General features: G+C 36.2%; 1 protein-coding gene across 2 annotated transcripts in view; it reads left to right on the forward strand.

Moving 5' to 3' along the window:
• MALRD1 (MAM and LDL receptor class A domain containing 1) overlaps positions 1-19,237 on the forward strand; it is a 246,864-nt gene that overhangs the window by 52,967 nt on the left and 174,660 nt on the right. For both annotated transcript variants that reach the window (XM_086859185.1, XM_023920197.2), the window contains exons 15-18: positions 7,957-8,109; positions 8,256-8,361; positions 9,614-9,981; positions 12,117-12,529. In XM_086859185.1, the coding sequence (XP_086715311.1) occupies positions 7,957-8,109; positions 8,256-8,361; positions 9,614-9,981; positions 12,117-12,529 (1,040 nt within the window). The remainder of the gene's footprint in view (positions 1-7,956; positions 8,110-8,255; positions 8,362-9,613; positions 9,982-12,116; positions 12,530-19,237) is intronic.

Below are 19,237 nucleotides of genomic sequence, written 5' to 3' on the forward strand. Positions count from 1 at the left end.
AAGTTGTCTGTTTCCAAGCAATAAACTTGCCTTTCAGCACATTAATCTGGTAGCCTGCAGCACTAGAATAGCTCTTATAATTCTTTCCAAATACTTTTTCATCATCTTCATGCTTATGTAGTGCATCATTACTTTCTGTATTTTCTTTGCACATTCCTGCACTTGGATGCAAGAATTTCATATTTCTCAGACAATTTTCCTTATGTCTGTACTTGGCTAAGCACAGATTTTTGTTCACCTCTTCCAACTACATTGTTACTTTCATCAATATTAACATTTTTTTTTTCCATGGTGTTCCATCTAACAGTGATTGCATGCACCTTGATCTTGGTAATTTTTTTGTCTTTGTATGAGAACCAGGTAAAGATATTACATAGTCTTAAAATGTCTTCCAATATATGTTTCATTTAAATCTTTTAATATTCAACTCCTGCAAGATGATTTAGTTAGATCCTCAGGTCCACTACATCTACTGAATAAGCCAGGTCTCCATATAATTTTTTAAACTCCCAGTATTAATCCTTGAGATATCTCTTGATTTTTCACTTCCACTCAAATGAGTACCTTTTTTCTGTCAGGCCTGGGAGAATTCAGTTGAAGATTACCACTTCAGGGACTGCCAAAATGTTTTCTTTCTTGAGTGCTGCTACCCCTGACTATTAGATCACAGCTTTTCTTCTACAGATGAAGAATTTACTATGGCCATAAAGCTTTTTATACTTTTTATACTTGACTTCCATGCATTAAAGCAGAGAAGAAATGCGACAGCCTCTTTCAAACTGCAGATTTAGAGCAGTGACCCAACACACCTATCACATTTTGTGCTTGTGCTCTGGAAGATGAGTGTGTAGCATGACTTCTATGGTCTACATCCAGTGGATTTAGTGTAGTCTAAATGCTCACTCTTGCATCTTAAGAATTATGTTGATGGAATAGGAATAAGATCAGGTTGGAAAGCAATCTTGTAACATAAATGTCTTCTTGATATTCTGTCTGACCTTTGCTAATTTCTCCTTTATGCTCTGTCTTTTGTGTTCTTTTTTTTTTTTCTCTGTCTACTTATGTTGTAGACGAATTATTTGTATATTATGAGGAATAATTATATGGGTTTCTATATAAAATTAATATGAAATATTTTACATTTATATAAAATAATTTAAATTTATATAAAATTTAGCATATTTTCACAGGTTTATCCTTGATCACATGCTTTGAGGTGCTGCAGCCTGACCTCATGCACTGTTACTGATGTATTGAGGTGTACCTGTTGCAGCACTGACTTAGCCACAGCCACAGATCCTTTGAGGTGTACTTACCCTTCAGAGTGACACCTGCTGCCACACAGACATAACCATGGCCACAGGTGCTTCAAGATGAACCTGCTCTGGCATGAGCTTATTCTCAACCACAGACACACCAGGGTGTCCAGATCTCATGTGGCCTCATCCACAGGTCACAGTCCCTTTGACTCGAGTCCTCTCTGGAGTTCCAGCCTGTTCTTTCCAGTGCAGAAGCAGCAGGACCTGGCCATCTTCCAGCAGGAACATCACCTGAGGGGTTATCTAAATGCTCCCAGGCACAGGAGAGGAAGGAGATAAGCAGTGTAGCAAGCAGTGAAAGCAAGAGGCAGCAAATAATGAGCACTAGGCTCTAATCAACAGTCAGGAAAGCAGACCCCATGGTAAGCACAGGAGTGTGCCAATCAATATCTAAAAATCAATAAATTTGATATTAATTTGATCCAATACATTCCAATCAAACTTGTCATTATCTCAAACCCTCCAAGCCAGAAAGGACTGCCGTGGTGGAGCCCCAGCTGGCAGCTGAGCCCCACATAGCTGCTCATTCACTCCCCTGGTGAGATGGGAGAGAGAATCAAATGAGTAAAGGTGAGAAAACTCATGGGTTGAGATAAAGACAGTTTAATAGAGAAAGCAAAACCCACACACACAGGCAAAGCAGAACAAGGATTTCATTCACCCTACAGGCAGGCAGGTGTTCAGCCATCCCCAGGGAAGCAGGCCCCAGTACACATTACAGTGACTTGGGAAATCAGCACCATCACTGGGAACATCTCCCACTGTCCACTGCTGAGTGTGACACCACAGGATGTAGGCTATCCCTTGGTTCAGCTGGGGTCAGCCGTCCTGCCTGCGTCTCTTCACAACTTTTTGTGCATTCCCAACCTCCTTGCTTTTGGGGCAGTGTGAGGAGCAGGAAAGGCCTTGGCTCTATATAAACACTGCTCAGCAATAATTAAAATATCCCTGAATAATCAACATTGTTTCCAGCACAAATCCAAAATACAGCCCTTTATCAGCTACTGAGAACAAAATTAACTACACCACGGCCCCAACCAGCAGACATAAACACAAGGTATTGTTTTGTATTTATGTCTAAATGAAAGATATACTTAATAGTTATTATTTCTATGTTCTACAATTTAGTGCAGCACAAGCATGCTAAGGATAGCCCTAAATTAAGTAATTCATAAACTGGACATAATCTATATGTTTGTACACAGATTCATATACCTTAATTTGAGTTAGAAGGCAAGTAAAGAGAAGGATGCACATATTGGTTCTTCAAAACTACTTTTGTGGTATAATTGTTTAAAGATAAATATTATTTGGCTTCTAATGGCTACCCACATGTAAGTAATAAAAGTCTCCTCAGTATTATAAGAAACATTCTCCATATTTACCGTTAGTAATCTTGGCAAAGCATAACACTTCTGCTGTAATTATACAGTAATTACAATTATTAATTTATTACAGTAATCTTCCTAAATCTCATTTTTAGAGTCAAATCTTACATACCAAAGTGTCTCTCATACTCCATTTCAGCCAGACAAATCAGTAATTCTTAAAGGTGAGATCAGAAACAACATCCAGATCAGAAAGACCAGCTCAAGTTCAGGGACTGAAAGAATTGCCAGCTTGTAAATTGGAGAAGGTATCTATTACTGGAAGTGTCTAGATAACTGGAGAAGGATCAGTTCATGGAAGTTAAATGGGAAGGGATGGGACTGAAATCCCATTTGCAGAGAAAGGAAAACACCTTTGGCAGTAGGCAAGAAATGGCTGCATTTCTTGAGGTGTAGGAGAGAAATAACCACGGGGCTGGAAGAAGCCTGGGCAGGAGGGACCTTGGCTGCTCTGGGGGGAGAACTGAGACCAGCTGACCAAAGTGCCTCTGATACAGTGTCAGGAGAGAGAAAAAGAATGGAAGATTAAGTAGCTGGTAAGAGAGAATAATTAAAAATAGTGAATGGGGGTGAAAAACAGAGATGTGGAAGAGTGATATTTTGGGAGGGATCAGTATAAACTGTGGCTGTTAAGTGACAGAGAGCTGACAGGACCTGGAGCAGGGAACTGCTTGGAGAAATGAGGTAAGAGAGTGAGGATTTCTGGTTTTCCAGTGATACCAGGGCTGAGATAACGGGTCACAGAAGAGCAGTTGTGTAATAGGTTAAACAGGATATCTCCTGTGGAAAAGAAGAGCACTGAGGAAAGAGCAAGGGCATTTGTCTGACAGAGGCCACACACACTTTCAGGATTTCTATAGAACCTGAAAGTTGTAAGTCTAACTTGTCTACTTTCAGAAAATATCTGCGTAGTATTTTTTTTTGAAAAACCTATGTGTCATTGTGTAGTTACTCATTTGTTTTCCAGAAAATTATGCACTTTGATAGAAAATATTGAATGAGCTTCAGTGGCAGAAAAAACAGGGTGAATAACAAGAAGACCTAAATAGTGACCATTGGATCTTATTTTTGTATATTTCAATAAAAACAGAAACTTTCCCTTCAGTTTTGTAGAATTTTTTTAGATTTTTTTTTTCCCCTACGTAAAAGTATCTATCTTTGTAAATTCTACAGCTAAGTCAGGAAACATTTAGTGCAGTTACTTGTTAAAATGTAGGTGCACAGTGATGTCACTAGATTTATTTAAAACAAAATCTGTTTAATCTGCATGTTTTGTCTTCCTTAGAAGCAAAGGTATTTCTAATTTCACAAGTGATATAGACCCTTGTGTTACCTACAAATCATGTCTGTCTAATACTAAAAAGCCCACATAACTGAAAGCACAAAGAAGTCTGTTGTAATTTCATGGCTATTAAAATGGATTTCAATTCAACAGAATTTATCAAAAGAAAATGTTCTGGAGTGCTTTGTTCCTGTAACCATCTGTAGAGGACACTTCCACATGTATTTGTTTTAAACCTTTATTTTTAACCGTGGAATTTTTGGTTTAGTTTTTGGGGTTTTTTTGGTTTTGTTTTTGTTTTGATTTTTTGATGTGTGTTTTGTTGTTGATTTTTATTCCTAGTTTGTTTTCTTTCTGGAGGACTGGTAGTTTGGTTCCTTTTTTTTTTCAAAATTGTAGCAGTTAATATTTGGAGATGAAAATTGATGGAAGGGGAAACTCTGCCTTTGATTTTGTAAAGATCAGACTTGTTTGATTTTAAACAAAAAGCAAAGTGACTTACTTTTTGTCTTTTGTTTGTTTGTTCCAGTTAGCATTGCTTCTTGCTGATGAACTTTTGCAGTTATTTTTTAGCTGTTCTCTATTCAGTTTGTCTCTGTAGAAATTAGGCCACTACACCTAAAAATTATGGTGTTATTTTATAGAGTGTATATAATGAAATTAGTAAATAGGAGCTGGGATAGAAAACATAAAAATGGGGAGGCAGATGTGTGTTTCAGAGTGTTTGTATTACAAAGAGGGTTAAAATAGTTTAAGATGACTGTGTCCAGAGTTAAGCTGGTTCCTAGAACTGATGATAATTTCATTTTTTCCATCTAACAAGAAGTTCTTACATTTACCCTAAAATTACTGATTAGAAAATAGTTTAAAGTTTATTGGTATATTGAAATATTTAGGTTTTATATATGATGAAATATATCAGTTTTTAAGTGAAAGAAAATACTATAAGCAATAATGATGGTATTATCTCTTCACTTGGTTGGTTTTGGGTGTTTTTTTTTTTAATTTATGATGCATTCTGTATACACTTACATGGGCTGAAAGACAAGGAGAGATTTGGGGGTTGTAGAGAAAGAAAGAAATGCTAAGATCTTAAACACATGTTTTTAAAATGCTGTTCTGAGCAGGACTGTTTATTAAATTCATGTTAGGCATCACTCACCTAACAGAGAAACTGCACATCTGATTTGTGAAGGCCTTAGAATAGAACTACTCAAAACAGAAAGGGAGAAAGTACTTCACATAAGAACCCAAAATCAGAAAGAAATCCAGGGGTTTGTGGTAACAAGTCAGCTCAGAAAAACTGAATCTGATGAAGCTGTAAAGGCAGCTTTTCTCAAAGCATAGACAAAGCCAACCACTCTGAAATGTGATGCTCACAGGATCACTGATTCCTTCTTGACTAGGGAGGGAGCTTGTTAAAAATGGTGCTTAAATGGGCAGCAAAGAAAAATGTATTCATACAGGTGGCATGGATACCACTAGCAGTTAAAAAGTATCAAACAAATGGTTGAAGAATTTTATAAATTAAAAATATAGAAAAGATGACAAATTTTGGTAGGTTGAATGTAAAAACACAGCAAGGATGACAAAACAAGTTTAAGGAACCAGCACATGAAGAGAAGACAGCCTGGCAGAGGCTTATGTGTTGGTTACAGTATAAAGGCAGCATGTGAGGGAAATAAAAAAGGAATGGGAGGAAAGCAAAAACAAAAGTCTTAGGAGAAAAAGCAGATTAGATTGTGTGAGTTCACTGTGAGAGAAAGTACAAAAGTACCCAAGCAAGAGACTTTTTTTCTGAATAGTCTGTCTGAAATGGAAGTGCCAGTCAGAGGAGCTATGGGACAAGACAATTAGATAATTGAAGTGTCATCAAGCATCAAGATCCAAGCGCATTTCACCCAGGGTCTACCAGCTTGGTTTATTCTTGTATTTTCCCTAGGTGTTAAATAGTTGGTTTGAGATTTAGTTGAAGGTTTCAGGGTTATTTTATCTCAGTGTACTCATCCATGCTTAAGCTAAATGGTCTAGTGCATCCTTTCTTTTCTGTTTTGTCTGTGTTACAAGTTACAGATGCAAGAAGTCTGGGCTCAGACTTAACAGTTTTATCTTGTTTATTTGCCTCATTTGGTGTAACCATCTGTGTCCAAGGTCTGTCATATTCTTTGTTGCTGTTCTCCTGGGAATATGTGATGGGTTCTTCTATCGAGTAAAAAGCAAATCAAAAATAGCTGTCCATATTCCTTTTTCATTATATTCTCTCTGGGGATTTTCAGTAATTTCTCTCATGCTTAGGTCCATGAATATTTGCAGATATATTTTGTCTTCATTGTATTAATTTAAACTTTCTGTCAAAAAATTCCTTCCTTCTGTTTCTTAGTCACATTTGATTTATGTCATTTTATTGTTGGATTTCTGACCCACGTACACCATATATAGAGCAAACATATATTTTCTTTGATCTCTTAAACATTATTTGTTCTTCCATATTCTACTTCCAGTAGAAGTATTTTTTAGCAAACTGTGGAATTTTAATTGCTTATTAATTTACAAAACCTTCTCTTTTTAGAAGCTACAGCCATTGGTAATTTTTCATTCTTTCAAAACATTATGTATAACATGGTAACATAGTTTCTAAAGAGGAAAACAAACAAAATCAAGCACAACAAATAGAGAAAACCTCCCATATTTTCCATAAATAAACACAGATGTAATCTTATCCCTCAGGGGACTTCATATGATTCTGATATGTGCATATTCTACATACCATACTATGACCATAGTGTATTATGACCACTGAAAGCTGTGGTAAGAGTTATAAAATAATTGCAGAATTCTGACAGTCACACCTGGATATTTGCTTTATTCATTCTCTGTATATGATTCATAAATTATTTCTTAAAGTCTTTAAATAATTCTCTTAATATTTCCCATTTAAAGCCTGTAATATTTGCAGGAATAAAAAAAATTTAATATTTTGTGATTTAACAAAGATTTTTTATGAAATGCTGGAGAGAAAAATCTGGTGTAAATAAATTCTTTACTGTGGGAGTGGTGAGTCACTGGAACAGGTTGCCCTGAGAAGCTGTGAATAGCTCATCCCTGCAAGTGTTTGAGGCCAGGTTGGATGGAGCTCTGAGCTGCCTGGTCTAAGGGGAGCTGTCCCTGCCTATAGCAAGGGGGTTGGATCTAAAGGATCTTTAAGGTCCCTTCCAACCCAGACCATTCCACGATTCTATGATAATTTGTGTTCATTCATAAATGACACCCTTCCACTCCTTTTATTTACCTTTATTGGTAATATGTACATTTTCTAAAATATCACTTCTCTTTTAATCAAGGAATTTAAGAATGAAGCTGAATATGCTTTTCAGATCTTTTTCACATCAGTAGTTTGTGTTTCAGGGATTACCAGTATCATAGTGTCTCACCAATGCCTGATATTTAACTTTATTCCAATTACGAATAGAGGAATAATTTTGTTATCGGTATACTTGCTGGCATTTAAGAAAAAGGGGATTTAATTTCTGGCTCCAACAAATAAATAGTAAAATAATTTTAAAAATAAAAATAAAATTTAAAATAATAAAAAAGATCTTGCAGAAGATTTGTTGCTGCTTTGTGTGCCCAATGTTTTTGCTCCATACCAGGAGGACTGTGAGCTTTGTTTTCAGCACCTCCTCACCTGCTCTGAGTCCTTTGGCTGAAGCACCCCAAGAGAGAAGGAGCTATTTCACTGAGTACAAGGCACACAGTGAAGACTTGGCTGTTCCTCTGTGGCTGCTCTTTTACTGTTAACAAGCAAATACCTCAAGTCTGGTATGAAGCCACTCTGCCTCTCCATGCCCCTAGACTTATTTCTAGAGCATTGATGACATATTAAAAACATTTTATTTACTTTTCATGCTGCAAAGCATTTTTTAGTAATGCTGTATACAGAAATGAAATGTCTCTTTCTTAATTTCAGCTTCTGTGTGTGATTTTGAAAGAGAGAGCTGTGGCTGGATCGAAACTGCAAATGCAGATGAATTTGACTGGGTAAGAAGCTCCAGCAGTGCTCTTCCACCTGCATTTCAGAAGCAAGCTCCTCCACGGGATCACACCTATAACAAACCCGAAGGTAAGGCAGGCCTAGAAACAGAGAAGTGGAATAGGTAAACCTGCTCTTTGACCAGATTTTAAGTGGAGGCCGTGAACGCTGTAGAAACCTTTACAAACCCTTTATTTGTTTAGCCTGAAAAGTTGTCTTTTGTTTTATTTTAACAGGTCATTTTATGTTCATTCTGAAGAAAAAGAACAGCATTTCACAAATAGCTCAACTACGAAGCCCAAAGTTCAGGCAAACTGGATCAAATTGCACACTGTCCTTTTGGTATGGAATAATTTACATTTAAAATTCCTGGACCATCTCACATTGTTTCTCTTGGACTGAAATTGAGGTTATAGTTTGAAATAGATGCATATTTCTCTGAAATATTTATTTATTCTGTCAGCATATTGTCTTCATTGTGAACAATACACAGATAAAAGATGAAACACTTGGAGGAAAGAAGTGAAACATGACATGACTTTGCTGTCAGGCTCTGAGCGAAATTATAGTAAAGGACTGTGCCTGTATATACATGGGCAAATACCATAGTCCTTTTGCTAACAGTTTTTTGGTTAAGTAAATTTGAAAATGTGGAATTTATTTCAAGAAAAGAAAAGCATTAAAAAATCAAATAGGTCCCTGAGTCACCTACAATATTCAAAATCACATCATTTCTAAGTAAAAGTTCCAGTGTGAGAATTATTTCTTTGCTTTCACTTCTTTTTTCATATACACAGAAAAAAAAGCAACTCCAAAACAAAACAACAAAACCCTGCAACTAGAAATCAACAATCAAACCCAAATATTTTCAGTAATTGTCTTGTCTCAGTCTTTGTGCAAACTTGTCAAAGGTAGACAGAAAAAAAATAACTTTGATAATTTGTTTAGTAAAGCCAAATTTGTGCTACTGTTTAAATGAAGGTTTGGCCTGACCTTGATGTTATTAAGTGCAGTTTGTCTCTGTGATGTCAAATACATCTGCCATAGATGTATCCAAGATACATGACTTGAAGTTGGACATTACAAGTTTTTGGTTGTATATGTGCTTCTGCTCCCAGTGGTGTTGCATAATTACCAGCCTAAAGTATTTAATAGCTTTAAATGCTGTAGAAGGCAACATGTTAACAATAACTAACATAGATAGAAGGCATACTTATCATTCAGTAAATGTTCTGTTTTTCTTTCTTGAAACTTTACAATCATGTACTTATAAAAGGACATTATGCATCTGAGCGAGCAGTGTTTGTTGCTTAATATGAAAGCAAATGTGTCTCTTCAATTATAAGTTTATTCAATTCAATTTAAATTTAATTCAATTTAATGAAGTATTCTTTTTCTCTCAAAATTTTCAAGTCTTTAGATAAGGCCTAGAATGATATAGCAGCATTTCTCATTCAGAAAGTGGATTGAATTACAGGCTCTGTGGATTTCCTAAATATCACAGAGCTATAACAGAAAATATACTGGTCATTGTAAATGATATGGTCCCTTTTCATCATTTCCCCACTTAACAGTCTTATTTTTATCATCTTAGGTACTACAATTATGGGCAGTCAGTTGGGGCAGCAGAGCTGCAATTGCTTGTGGATGGGCTGAAAAAGCCTACTGTCCTTTGGAGGACGTATTACAGCGAGGGAAATCAGTGGCTGAGGGCAGTCATTCAGCTTGGACGCCTTCCACATCCTTTCCAATTTTCACTTGATAAAATCAGCCTGGGTATTTATGAGGGCGTCTCAGCAATTGATGATATTAGATTTGAAAACTGTGCTCTCCCGCCTCCAGCATTAAGTTGTGAAGGTCCAAATCACTTCTGGTGCAGAGACACAAAAGCGTGTATTGACAGTTTATTGGTCTGTGATCTTGTGGATGACTGTGGCGATGGATCGGATGAAGACAACTGTGGTAAGTACAATAAAAACCGGTTGCTTACCTAAACCACACAAAAATCCACTTGCCAGTTCACCCCTGGACTAAAGAGCACAGAATTGCAACAGCCAGTGATGATTCCTCTCAGTATAGGCAGAGATAAAACAGAATGATAGCTTTAAACACAAATGCATGTGAGTTAAACTGAGAGTAAATGGAATTCTATCTCCTTTATCCAAAGCAACTGTATTACTTTATCTTGTGTAAAACACAAACATTATTTGAAAAGTTTATTTGAAAAGAGAGGATTTAAAGTCAGACAGTGGTTTTGGTTCAATGTGCTGTCTGATTTTACTGACAAATATTACAGCCTAAGATGTACTGATGGACTGAGAGAAGTGTATGTCCTAGCTCTTCTTAGGACATATACTCTTCCTATCAACAAAAAGTTAAAACATCGATTATATATCTAAATATACTAAAGATATGAGTCATGCTTGCCCTAGTTTAGGGCAAATTTGGGAGAAAAACTCCAAATGGGGGTTTCCCCAGGGAAAAAAATTAAAATTCAAATGACCCCTCCCCCCCCCAGCTGGTCTGGGAACAAAAAAATAATTTCCTTGGAGAGAAGTGGAAAAAGCTGTTTATTTAACAGAAATTGAATAATATTAAATAATAAAACCTCTCTCTGTTCGATAGGATGGCAAGTCTAGGAAGAAAAGTCCTTTTCATGTGGTGTAGCTCGGCTCACTCAGGTTCTTATCAGTCCCTCTGGCGCTGGAAAGTGCCGAGGCCCAGGCCCCGGTGGGCCACAGGCCTGAGCTCCTGGGGTTTGGCTGGGTGTTCAGTCCAGAGCAGGCTTGCACAGATCCAGGAAAAAAGGGAAAAACCAAAGGTCCAGGGAACTCCTCTGCCTCAGCTAGCTAAAACTAACTAAAAGCCAGAGAGAAGCTCTGTCCCGCTGTCTGTCTGTGCTGCAGACACCACAGTCCAGGAGCGGGGTGTGTGGGAGTGATGTTCTTCTTTAACACAAACTGTGTGCTTCTTCTTCCCCCCCTTCACTCTCAGAGCCAGTCCTAAAGGTGCAGAACTTAATATATAACATAAACCAGACGATTGGGGATAGCAGTATCATAAAGTCATCCCAGGACAATGCTGAACATATTTGTCCTCTTCAAAAGAAGAACTTGAAAGTACTGAGGAAAGCTATGAGTCATTCACATTTTGACATTCACCTTGATTGCTGAATGGTGGTGTTGATGGTTTTTCCCCTGAAGCATGCATTCATCAATTTTAAGAACTCAAGAACATTAATATAAAATTAAATTAACTAGCATTTTCTTTATCACTTCCTGAGGTAACTAAATTATGCAAATCACAATCAGTTTGAGAAATGGGGGACACCTTACATGCTTGAGGTGATGTCAGTCTGCAGTAATAATTGCTGAATATCAACTTAAAATTGCTGTAAATGCAAAAGAAAGTGAAGGCTTTCCAGCTTATCTTAGTTTTTCTACTTGTGCAATGCCTAGCTTCTTTATAACCCATTTTGAGGTCTACAATAAGGTTTGAGTTGCAGTTTTAAACACCATTTAATGCAACGACTTAATTTTAAAAAAATTGATATAATATCAGTTACTGCTTATGAAAAGCAGATATAAAGTTAAAATGTAAGATCACCAATTCTGACACATTTTATTGTTTTATATTAGAAGTAATTAATACATTTTGCCTTGGTGTCAAATAAAAAACCAGTTGTGTATTAGAATCTTTTATTTAGCCTTGATAAAATTATTTTTTTAATATTATTGAGGATAATAAAGATCTAAACCACAATGTGTTTTTAGGACTACATCTATCAAGCAAAATTGCATTAGATCATTTAGCATACATACCTACAAGGCAGTATGGTGTGGTTTATTTAATCCAATTAACCTCAATTTTAACTCCTTTGATTTGGTCACTTTCAGTTAAAAAACTTTATAGTCTATAATTTTAATAATACATAAAATTAATAATATGGATAGTTTTACTCACAGTTCTCTTTGTTCAATAACTTAGGTACAATTTGACAGCTATATTTTAGAAATGAATATTTGCAAGGATTAAAAAAATTATTAAAGCACTATCCGCTTTTTATTTTTTGACAGTCTGTTCTCTTTACGTTTCAGACCCTGACCTACAGTGTGACTTTGAAAAAGGGCTGTGCAATTGGGAGCAGGATGTATGGGATGACTTTGACTGGATCAGAATACGGGGTCCAACCCCCACAGTTAATACAGGCCCATTGAAGGACCACACCACGGGCACAGCCAGAGGACACTACCTTTACCTGGAATCCTCTGAGCCACGCCAATTCCAAGATAAAGCAGTTTTGCTTAGTCCTCTCTTCCACCCTTCTGGCAATGGAACCTGTGTTTTCCGCTTTCATTATCATATGTTTGGAAAAGAAGTTTATAAGCTGTCAGTCTTCCAAAGAACTGTGAGTAATACTAAGGGATGGCTGTTGTGGTACAAGTTTGGAAATCAAGAAAACAGATGGATCAGACAGACACTCTTCATCAGCAGTTCTAAGCCATTTCAGGTATGATCCTTCTAAGCTGTGAAGTGTTTATTTGCTACATTGTAAAACACTGAGAGTATCTAAATAACTGCACAATCTCAAAGCTATTTGTAACTGTCTGATCAATTTTACTTCAAAATAAGTTTGTAGGGGTTTTTGAGGAAATATGTAAAATATTTTTTGTTCTTGTGGTTGCTTTAACTTTTGCCCCTAAACCACTTAATTTTAATATTTTGAATAAGTTTATTTAAAATAATACTGTTTTTGTTTTTCAAGGATTTGGTGAAAAACTCTTATCCAAATCTACTACAAAACAGTTTGATTCAATAATTTAAAGACTGTTCAAAAGAATATCCTCTGCTTTGCCTTATTTTTAAAAAGTTACAAATTAAATTTTAATTATATAATGCCAGAAAATATAACAATACAAAATATTTGGCTGCTGGGTTAGACTGAGTCAAAAAATCGCTTGGAGAAAGGTATTATTAAGTAAGTTACAGCTATAAATCTTGACTTATTTTCTCATCTTTTAAATATTGTACATATTATTTATCTTTGATTACATGTGGTCTGTTTATTTCCGTTTGGATATTCTGCAGGGTTACTAGAGGAGACATTGGTTCACTTGATTGTCAACTGGTCCTAAAATTACCACCCTCTTCTCCCCACACCATATTATAAAAATAAACATTTCCCACCTTCCTTTTTAATCTGATATATTGCAATATTTTCTTCAGATTGTTCATTATTATTTCCCAAAATGCTATTTTTAAGCAGAGAGAAATTCTATCCTCTTTGGAGGAAATGGAATTACTGCTACTGTGGATGCAAAACGGCACATGGAAGGAGAGTGTTCATTTTCTGCAAGACCTTTTGTAGAAATAGAAATTGTACTTGCACAGCTCTGCATGGGGAATTTCAAAGATCTCATATTATTTTGATCTAGTTTTGTTTCTCATAGTCATTTTTGAGGGGCATGGGGTATAAGTGAAGGAAAAGATCAAGACCTGATGTTCATTATTGTGTATTGTGTATTCCATAATGGAGTTTGCTGTCACAACCTACAACACTTCAAAACTTGGAAGTTTTGAAGAGAGCAAGTTGTGTTCTGTTTCTAAGCTGCCCAGTGCTGATCTCTTTCCAGTCTTCCTTTTTCTTTCCAAACTTTCTTTTAAGTGTATAGTGTTTAAATACACTGTATTTGAAGTTTTTCTACTGAGATGTGTACTAGAACAGCCTCCCAGTTAGTTTTAGGTTGTCTACAGGCTGTGTTACAGTATTGAAGCTGTAGCTTCTATATTTTCTATATTGTGTTCTCCACATCCCATAGAGTTAGGGTTTCACTACTTTCATGCCACATGCTTAAAGTCTTGTATGTCAAAATAATGCTTCAAATGAAGTGTTTAGATCCACTTAAGAATGGATTTTTTCCATGAAAATCTGAAAATAAAATAGAACTTTCAAGTAATTTTCTGGTAAAAATACAAGTCTTGGCTTCATAATCTTGTCTTTTTCTAAACAGAACATCTTGTCAGTTCTTAAAGGTTTTACAGAGATTCCTGTACTAGATTCCTAAACTCTAGGGCCAAAGAGTCTAAATCTTTGTCACTCCTTCCATGTTCTTTTTCCTCTTCTAAATGTGTGAGATAATCATACATCTGAGATGTCTCTTCTTCCTCTTTTCTCCCTATGTAAGTAGGTCATTTGTTGAGCCCAGTCAGAGAAATAATCACTATCAATAATTAATCCCTCAAATTCACATTTTCAGTTTGTTTGCTAAGCATGGGCAGCCAGCTTTGGGAGTGTATAAACAATTGTGCCTATACACCAACTCCTAGGGAAAGGAGGAGCTGTCAGACAAAAATTCAAAGCAGCAAAGAAAGGCATTTGAGAACCTCTTGAAAGTCAGATTCTCTATTGAAAGTTTTGGACTCTATAGGTACGAAACTCTAGGCCCTTTAATTGGATGCTCTGGCAGAAACCCAAAGGCAACAGCAGACTCCCTTGGCTCACACCTGCTCCCAATAAGCCTCAGAATCTTAATTTTGTCAAGAAAGCTTTGTTGTAGATGCCATTAAACCATGGTGACATTTGTTGCTGTTCCATCAGATGTTTTACACCAGAGTGTTAAATGTGACATCAATGAGAACGATGGAGTAGCTGGAGGAGGAAAAGGTAAATTTAGAGCTAAACTATTTAAACAAAAGGAACACAGCTTTCTCAGAAAAAATTAAGCACCTCTGTCAAATACTGCTACAGATGAGTATTAAAAATAGTCCCAAATACACATGCTTATAAAAATTTTGCAGCTTTATTGATCTAGAGTTTCTCTTCCTCTGCAAAGGATATTATCTGCAAGAAATTATACAAGGTTGTAATATATATATAATATATATCAAGTTAAAAATGAGTTCCTTAGAAACTATTCCTTTTAATTATATGAGATACTTGTTTCAACATGAAAAAAACCCACTGAGTGTCCTTGTCTCTTTACTTGTTCTGCATTTATTTTCATACTGAGGAGTTTACTTACATGTCTTTTCTTCAGATAAACATTTGAAAAGGTAGTAAAATAAGATTCTGTCCATGGTAACCTACTCATAGTGATGATGAATAGTGTTTGCTTTTATCTTCCTTGGAATAATCGTATCTAAAATAGTTTCTGCTCAGAAGAAATTGCAAAGATCCTATTTTAACGTTTTAGAAAAATTTTTCTGTCTCAGTTTGCTCTATTTATTCATGTTTCTGATGAAAAAAAAGGAAATTATATGTGAAAAATGGCAAAATTCTATATCTCAACCATTTTGGGCACTGTAGTGTCCTTTTTGTCATGATATAAACCACGTACCTGTCATGTCTGTCTTAAGAGACCTAGGGCAACTTTACTATATCACAAAACATAGGGTTAACAAAATAATCATTATCTTCACCCCAATACAGTTATTCTCTTTTTGCTTATGCAGATTATATGTTTATGTCTATAAACAAAGATGGTTTTAAATCTTTGATACTGCAAAATTTAAGTAGTACATAAGGGAGTCTATCATCCTTTTGTGATGATTTTATAAAAATCATTTTTGCATTTTCTTAATTGACTCTTATGAAATTTAAAAATGCAAGTACAATCTTTAAGTCCATGGTTAACTATTAATGCCATATGTGGCATCATTACTAAAAATTTTAGTATTCTGAGTATCATATATAACATCTTGTTCATTCCCTTCAAATATAAAAGTTTCTCCACTTAAGTGTGAAAAATAAGGACCAAAATCAGAAGAAAACAAATAAAGCAAAATAACATTGCAATTAAGTAGATATAAAATGCATTTGATATTTTCCTATTTTACAAGTGGTTAAGAAAAGTAAACAAAAAAATCCACTACAATAATTTTAATCTTTTTATCAATTAAATATTAGCTTAGAAAGTAATGGAATATTGATTGAAAATTAGAATGATACATTTGCTATGAATATAGAATAGCACTGTGTTCTGTGAACACAAGTATAAAACAACCTTCTTGCTCCAACTTTTACATTTATCTGTCGTGCTGCTTTTTTTGGAATATACAGGTACTTGCATTATGGTTTTTGGTATGACTTTGACATATCAGTTTGGTGTCAAATACATGTATAGTGAGCATCCAGGCTCTTATCATTCATCTTGTCAAGAGAGATAGGAAGGGCTAAAAATCGCACATAAAGTACTAGGTGTGTTAGGTAACAGTCACACAGGCTGTTCTGCTTTTTCACCCTCTACTCTTCCTTCTCACTCCTCAGTGAGATGAGCAGTGGTTCTTTGGGGATTCTGGTGATCTGCTACGTAATAAGCTAAACAGCATCACAAAAATCACTCTCCAGTTACTTCTGCAATTCTTGCTGCTTCTTGCAATTACTTTTCTAAGAAGAGAGGATAGATCAACACCCTAGCCCCACCAGACATTTCTGTAATTAAAGACTCTGAATTCAAGTGGTAAATGTAAATTTTGGTGTAATTCTGTTTTAAAACCCATTTTTATAGTGGTTTGGGGTTCTGTTTCAAACAAAAAGAGTCTGCTGTGGCAATTAGTGAGGTTTCAGAATGTAATGAAATTTCTATCATGCATTTCTAGTGGTGATAATTGTATTTCATACAAGAATAGTACAGGGGGACTTTTAGTAAACTAAATACCCTTTTTACCAATTTAAGACAAGCTAATGACTTACTTACTAATCTTCTTTGTTAGCTATAATATCCTTTAAGTAAGAAAATTTAAAATTTCATTTCCTATATAACAAGCATCAGAACTGTGGAAATTAAAAATCTTAGATCTTGCATCCCATTTCACAGCCCCTCTGAAAGAATATTTTAGTAGGTTTTGTAACATCAATAGTTTTGTAGACTTGTGTAAACTTTTCAGTATTCTCTATAAGCATCAGGTTGATATTCTGCACTTATACTGGTGTATTCCAGAACATGTAGCTGGTCAAGCTTAACCAAACTTCTTTGCTTGCAACTTCTCTGGAAAGTGTGGATTACTCTTTATTGTCCCCAAGAGAAGTATTATTTCCTAGCGTGGAAAACACAGGAAGAAGGAAAACAAAATAAAGTAATTGTTTATTTACCCTTATTTTTGGAACATTAAACTGGGGGGGGAGGGGGTGGGTGGAAATTAAAAAAATAATTGGAAATGTTTGACCCTTTCTAGAATGCTTGGGTAAATTGTGTTCCTTTCAGAAAGAGCTTGAGGTTTAGCAGAGAAATATCTAATCACCAGTGTCACAGAGAAGCTTCATAGAGAACGATCATTAGAGATTTTCCTGAATAGAGACAGGAGAGGTATTCTGTGAAATCATTAAGTAACACAATCCAAGCCAAAGGAGACAGTATTTTAGGATGGTCTGTTGTACAATTCATTGTTGAGGGACGTTTTGGATACAAGAAACTACAAATGAAGTCAATAAGCTGGCAAATTGTCAGAAGTCCGTTAAGGGCTGGTAGCACAATAACAAGGTTACAGGCTCCCACCTGGCATACCCTGCTAAGAGCATGGGTGGAACCAGTGCATGCCAGGATGTGCAGTGCTGTGGATGGTGCAATCCATGGGGAGACACACACTGAGCTGGCTGGAGAGCTGACCTCGCCACCACCCATCTGTGCTCGTGCTGCCAGGCACTGTGCTGCTCAGAGCTTTTGCTGCATTGGGAGGCTCACTCCTTTTGATATTCTAGCTGTAATTTCAGATTTTCTGCAGTCACTTTTGCCCTTATTCAACCAGGTTTATTATTGTCAAGTGCTGTTAGCCTTCTGCCTTGATTTGATTGCCTACTTGCTTCCTTCTTCAGGGCCTCATTTCAGCGTGCTTTGACATACCAGTAGGAGTTTGTTAATGTCTAGTTGGTCAGACACATATTTTTCATTAAAATCTGGTGTTGAAGCAGCCCTGGACTTATCAAGGACTTGGCTCTAAGACATTTATTATATGTCTAATACTCACCTGTGATCATTTTTATGTTATTGCTTTTGATCCATTCCCTGCTAGCAATTTCCACACAAAGATTTAGACAGCATGATTTTCCACTCAAAAAAAACCAGCTTCAGTTTCAATTTTCAATTTATCATTCCCCATCTTCCTTCTACTCTTATCCTTTGTACTTCCCCTAGCAATCTGCTGGGATTAGTATTCAGGAATTCTTTTTTTATTTTCCTTATTTTATCCTTGTCCTTTAAATGTTACCATTTGTTTTTGTTGCTCCTTACTCCTCCAATACTACTTCAAATAAATGGATATCCAGACATATTTGCTGCATCTCAGTAGAGCTTTTTCTGACTATTCTGTGTTTCTGTTCTGTGCATTGGCTTCTTTCATCGCTGATACCTCTTTGCATATTGCACAATACCTTGTGGTTTTTACATTTACACTGTGCTGTTGGTTTCTGATCTGTTTACAATCATCATTCTCATTTTGTTTTCAGTGATGCATTGTACAGCCTGTGGTTTCAGGAAGACCTACACAGCTTTGTATGCAGTTGGCTCTGGAGCAAGTTTTAATTAATTGGCTAATACAGACCTTTAAATATCTGAATGTTCTGGAATGGGAAGAGACATCTTGTACCACATAAAAGTTGCTTAAATTCTCATCCAACCTGACCAGCACACTACTTACAATGATGTAAAATATGTCTTTCTTCATGTCCAATCTAAATCTCTTCTCATTCAAAATCATTGTCCTTTGTCCTCTCAGCATAAGTTTCAGACAAAAGTCTCCCTCTATCTTTCTTATGAGCCAGCTTTAAGTATTGAAATGTTGTCATGAGGTCTCCACAGATCATTCCTTCCTGTAAATTCAAATCTTTCATACTGTCTTAATAGGAGAGAGGTTCCAGTGCTCTGACCAGTTCTTGTGTCACTCCTGTAGACCAACTCTTACAGTTTCTTGTGCTGGGGAATCCAGAGCTGGATGCAGTACTCCACGTGTGGGCTCACCAGTGTGGAGCAGAGCAGCAGAACCACCTGCCTTGCCTGGCTGGCCTCACTTTGTGAAGCCTAGAGCAAAGCCTACACAATCCTGCAAATTATTTAAACCAAAAAAAGAAAAAACCAACCAACCAACCAAAATCAATAAGCACATACCCAAACCCCAAAATGTTGCTGTCTTGTATTTAACACTCATGCCTTTTTAGAATGTGTCCTGGCACATGTGATGCGCAGAGATGTTTTCAGGGCATCTGAGCTGTGACAGAGATTGCTCT

The sequence above is a fragment of the Cyanistes caeruleus genome, chromosome 1 (assembly GCF_971803275.1).
Source record: "Cyanistes caeruleus chromosome 1, bCyaCae1.hap1.1, whole genome shotgun sequence".
NCBI classification, from domain to species: Eukaryota; Metazoa; Chordata; class Aves; order Passeriformes; family Paridae; genus Cyanistes; species Cyanistes caeruleus.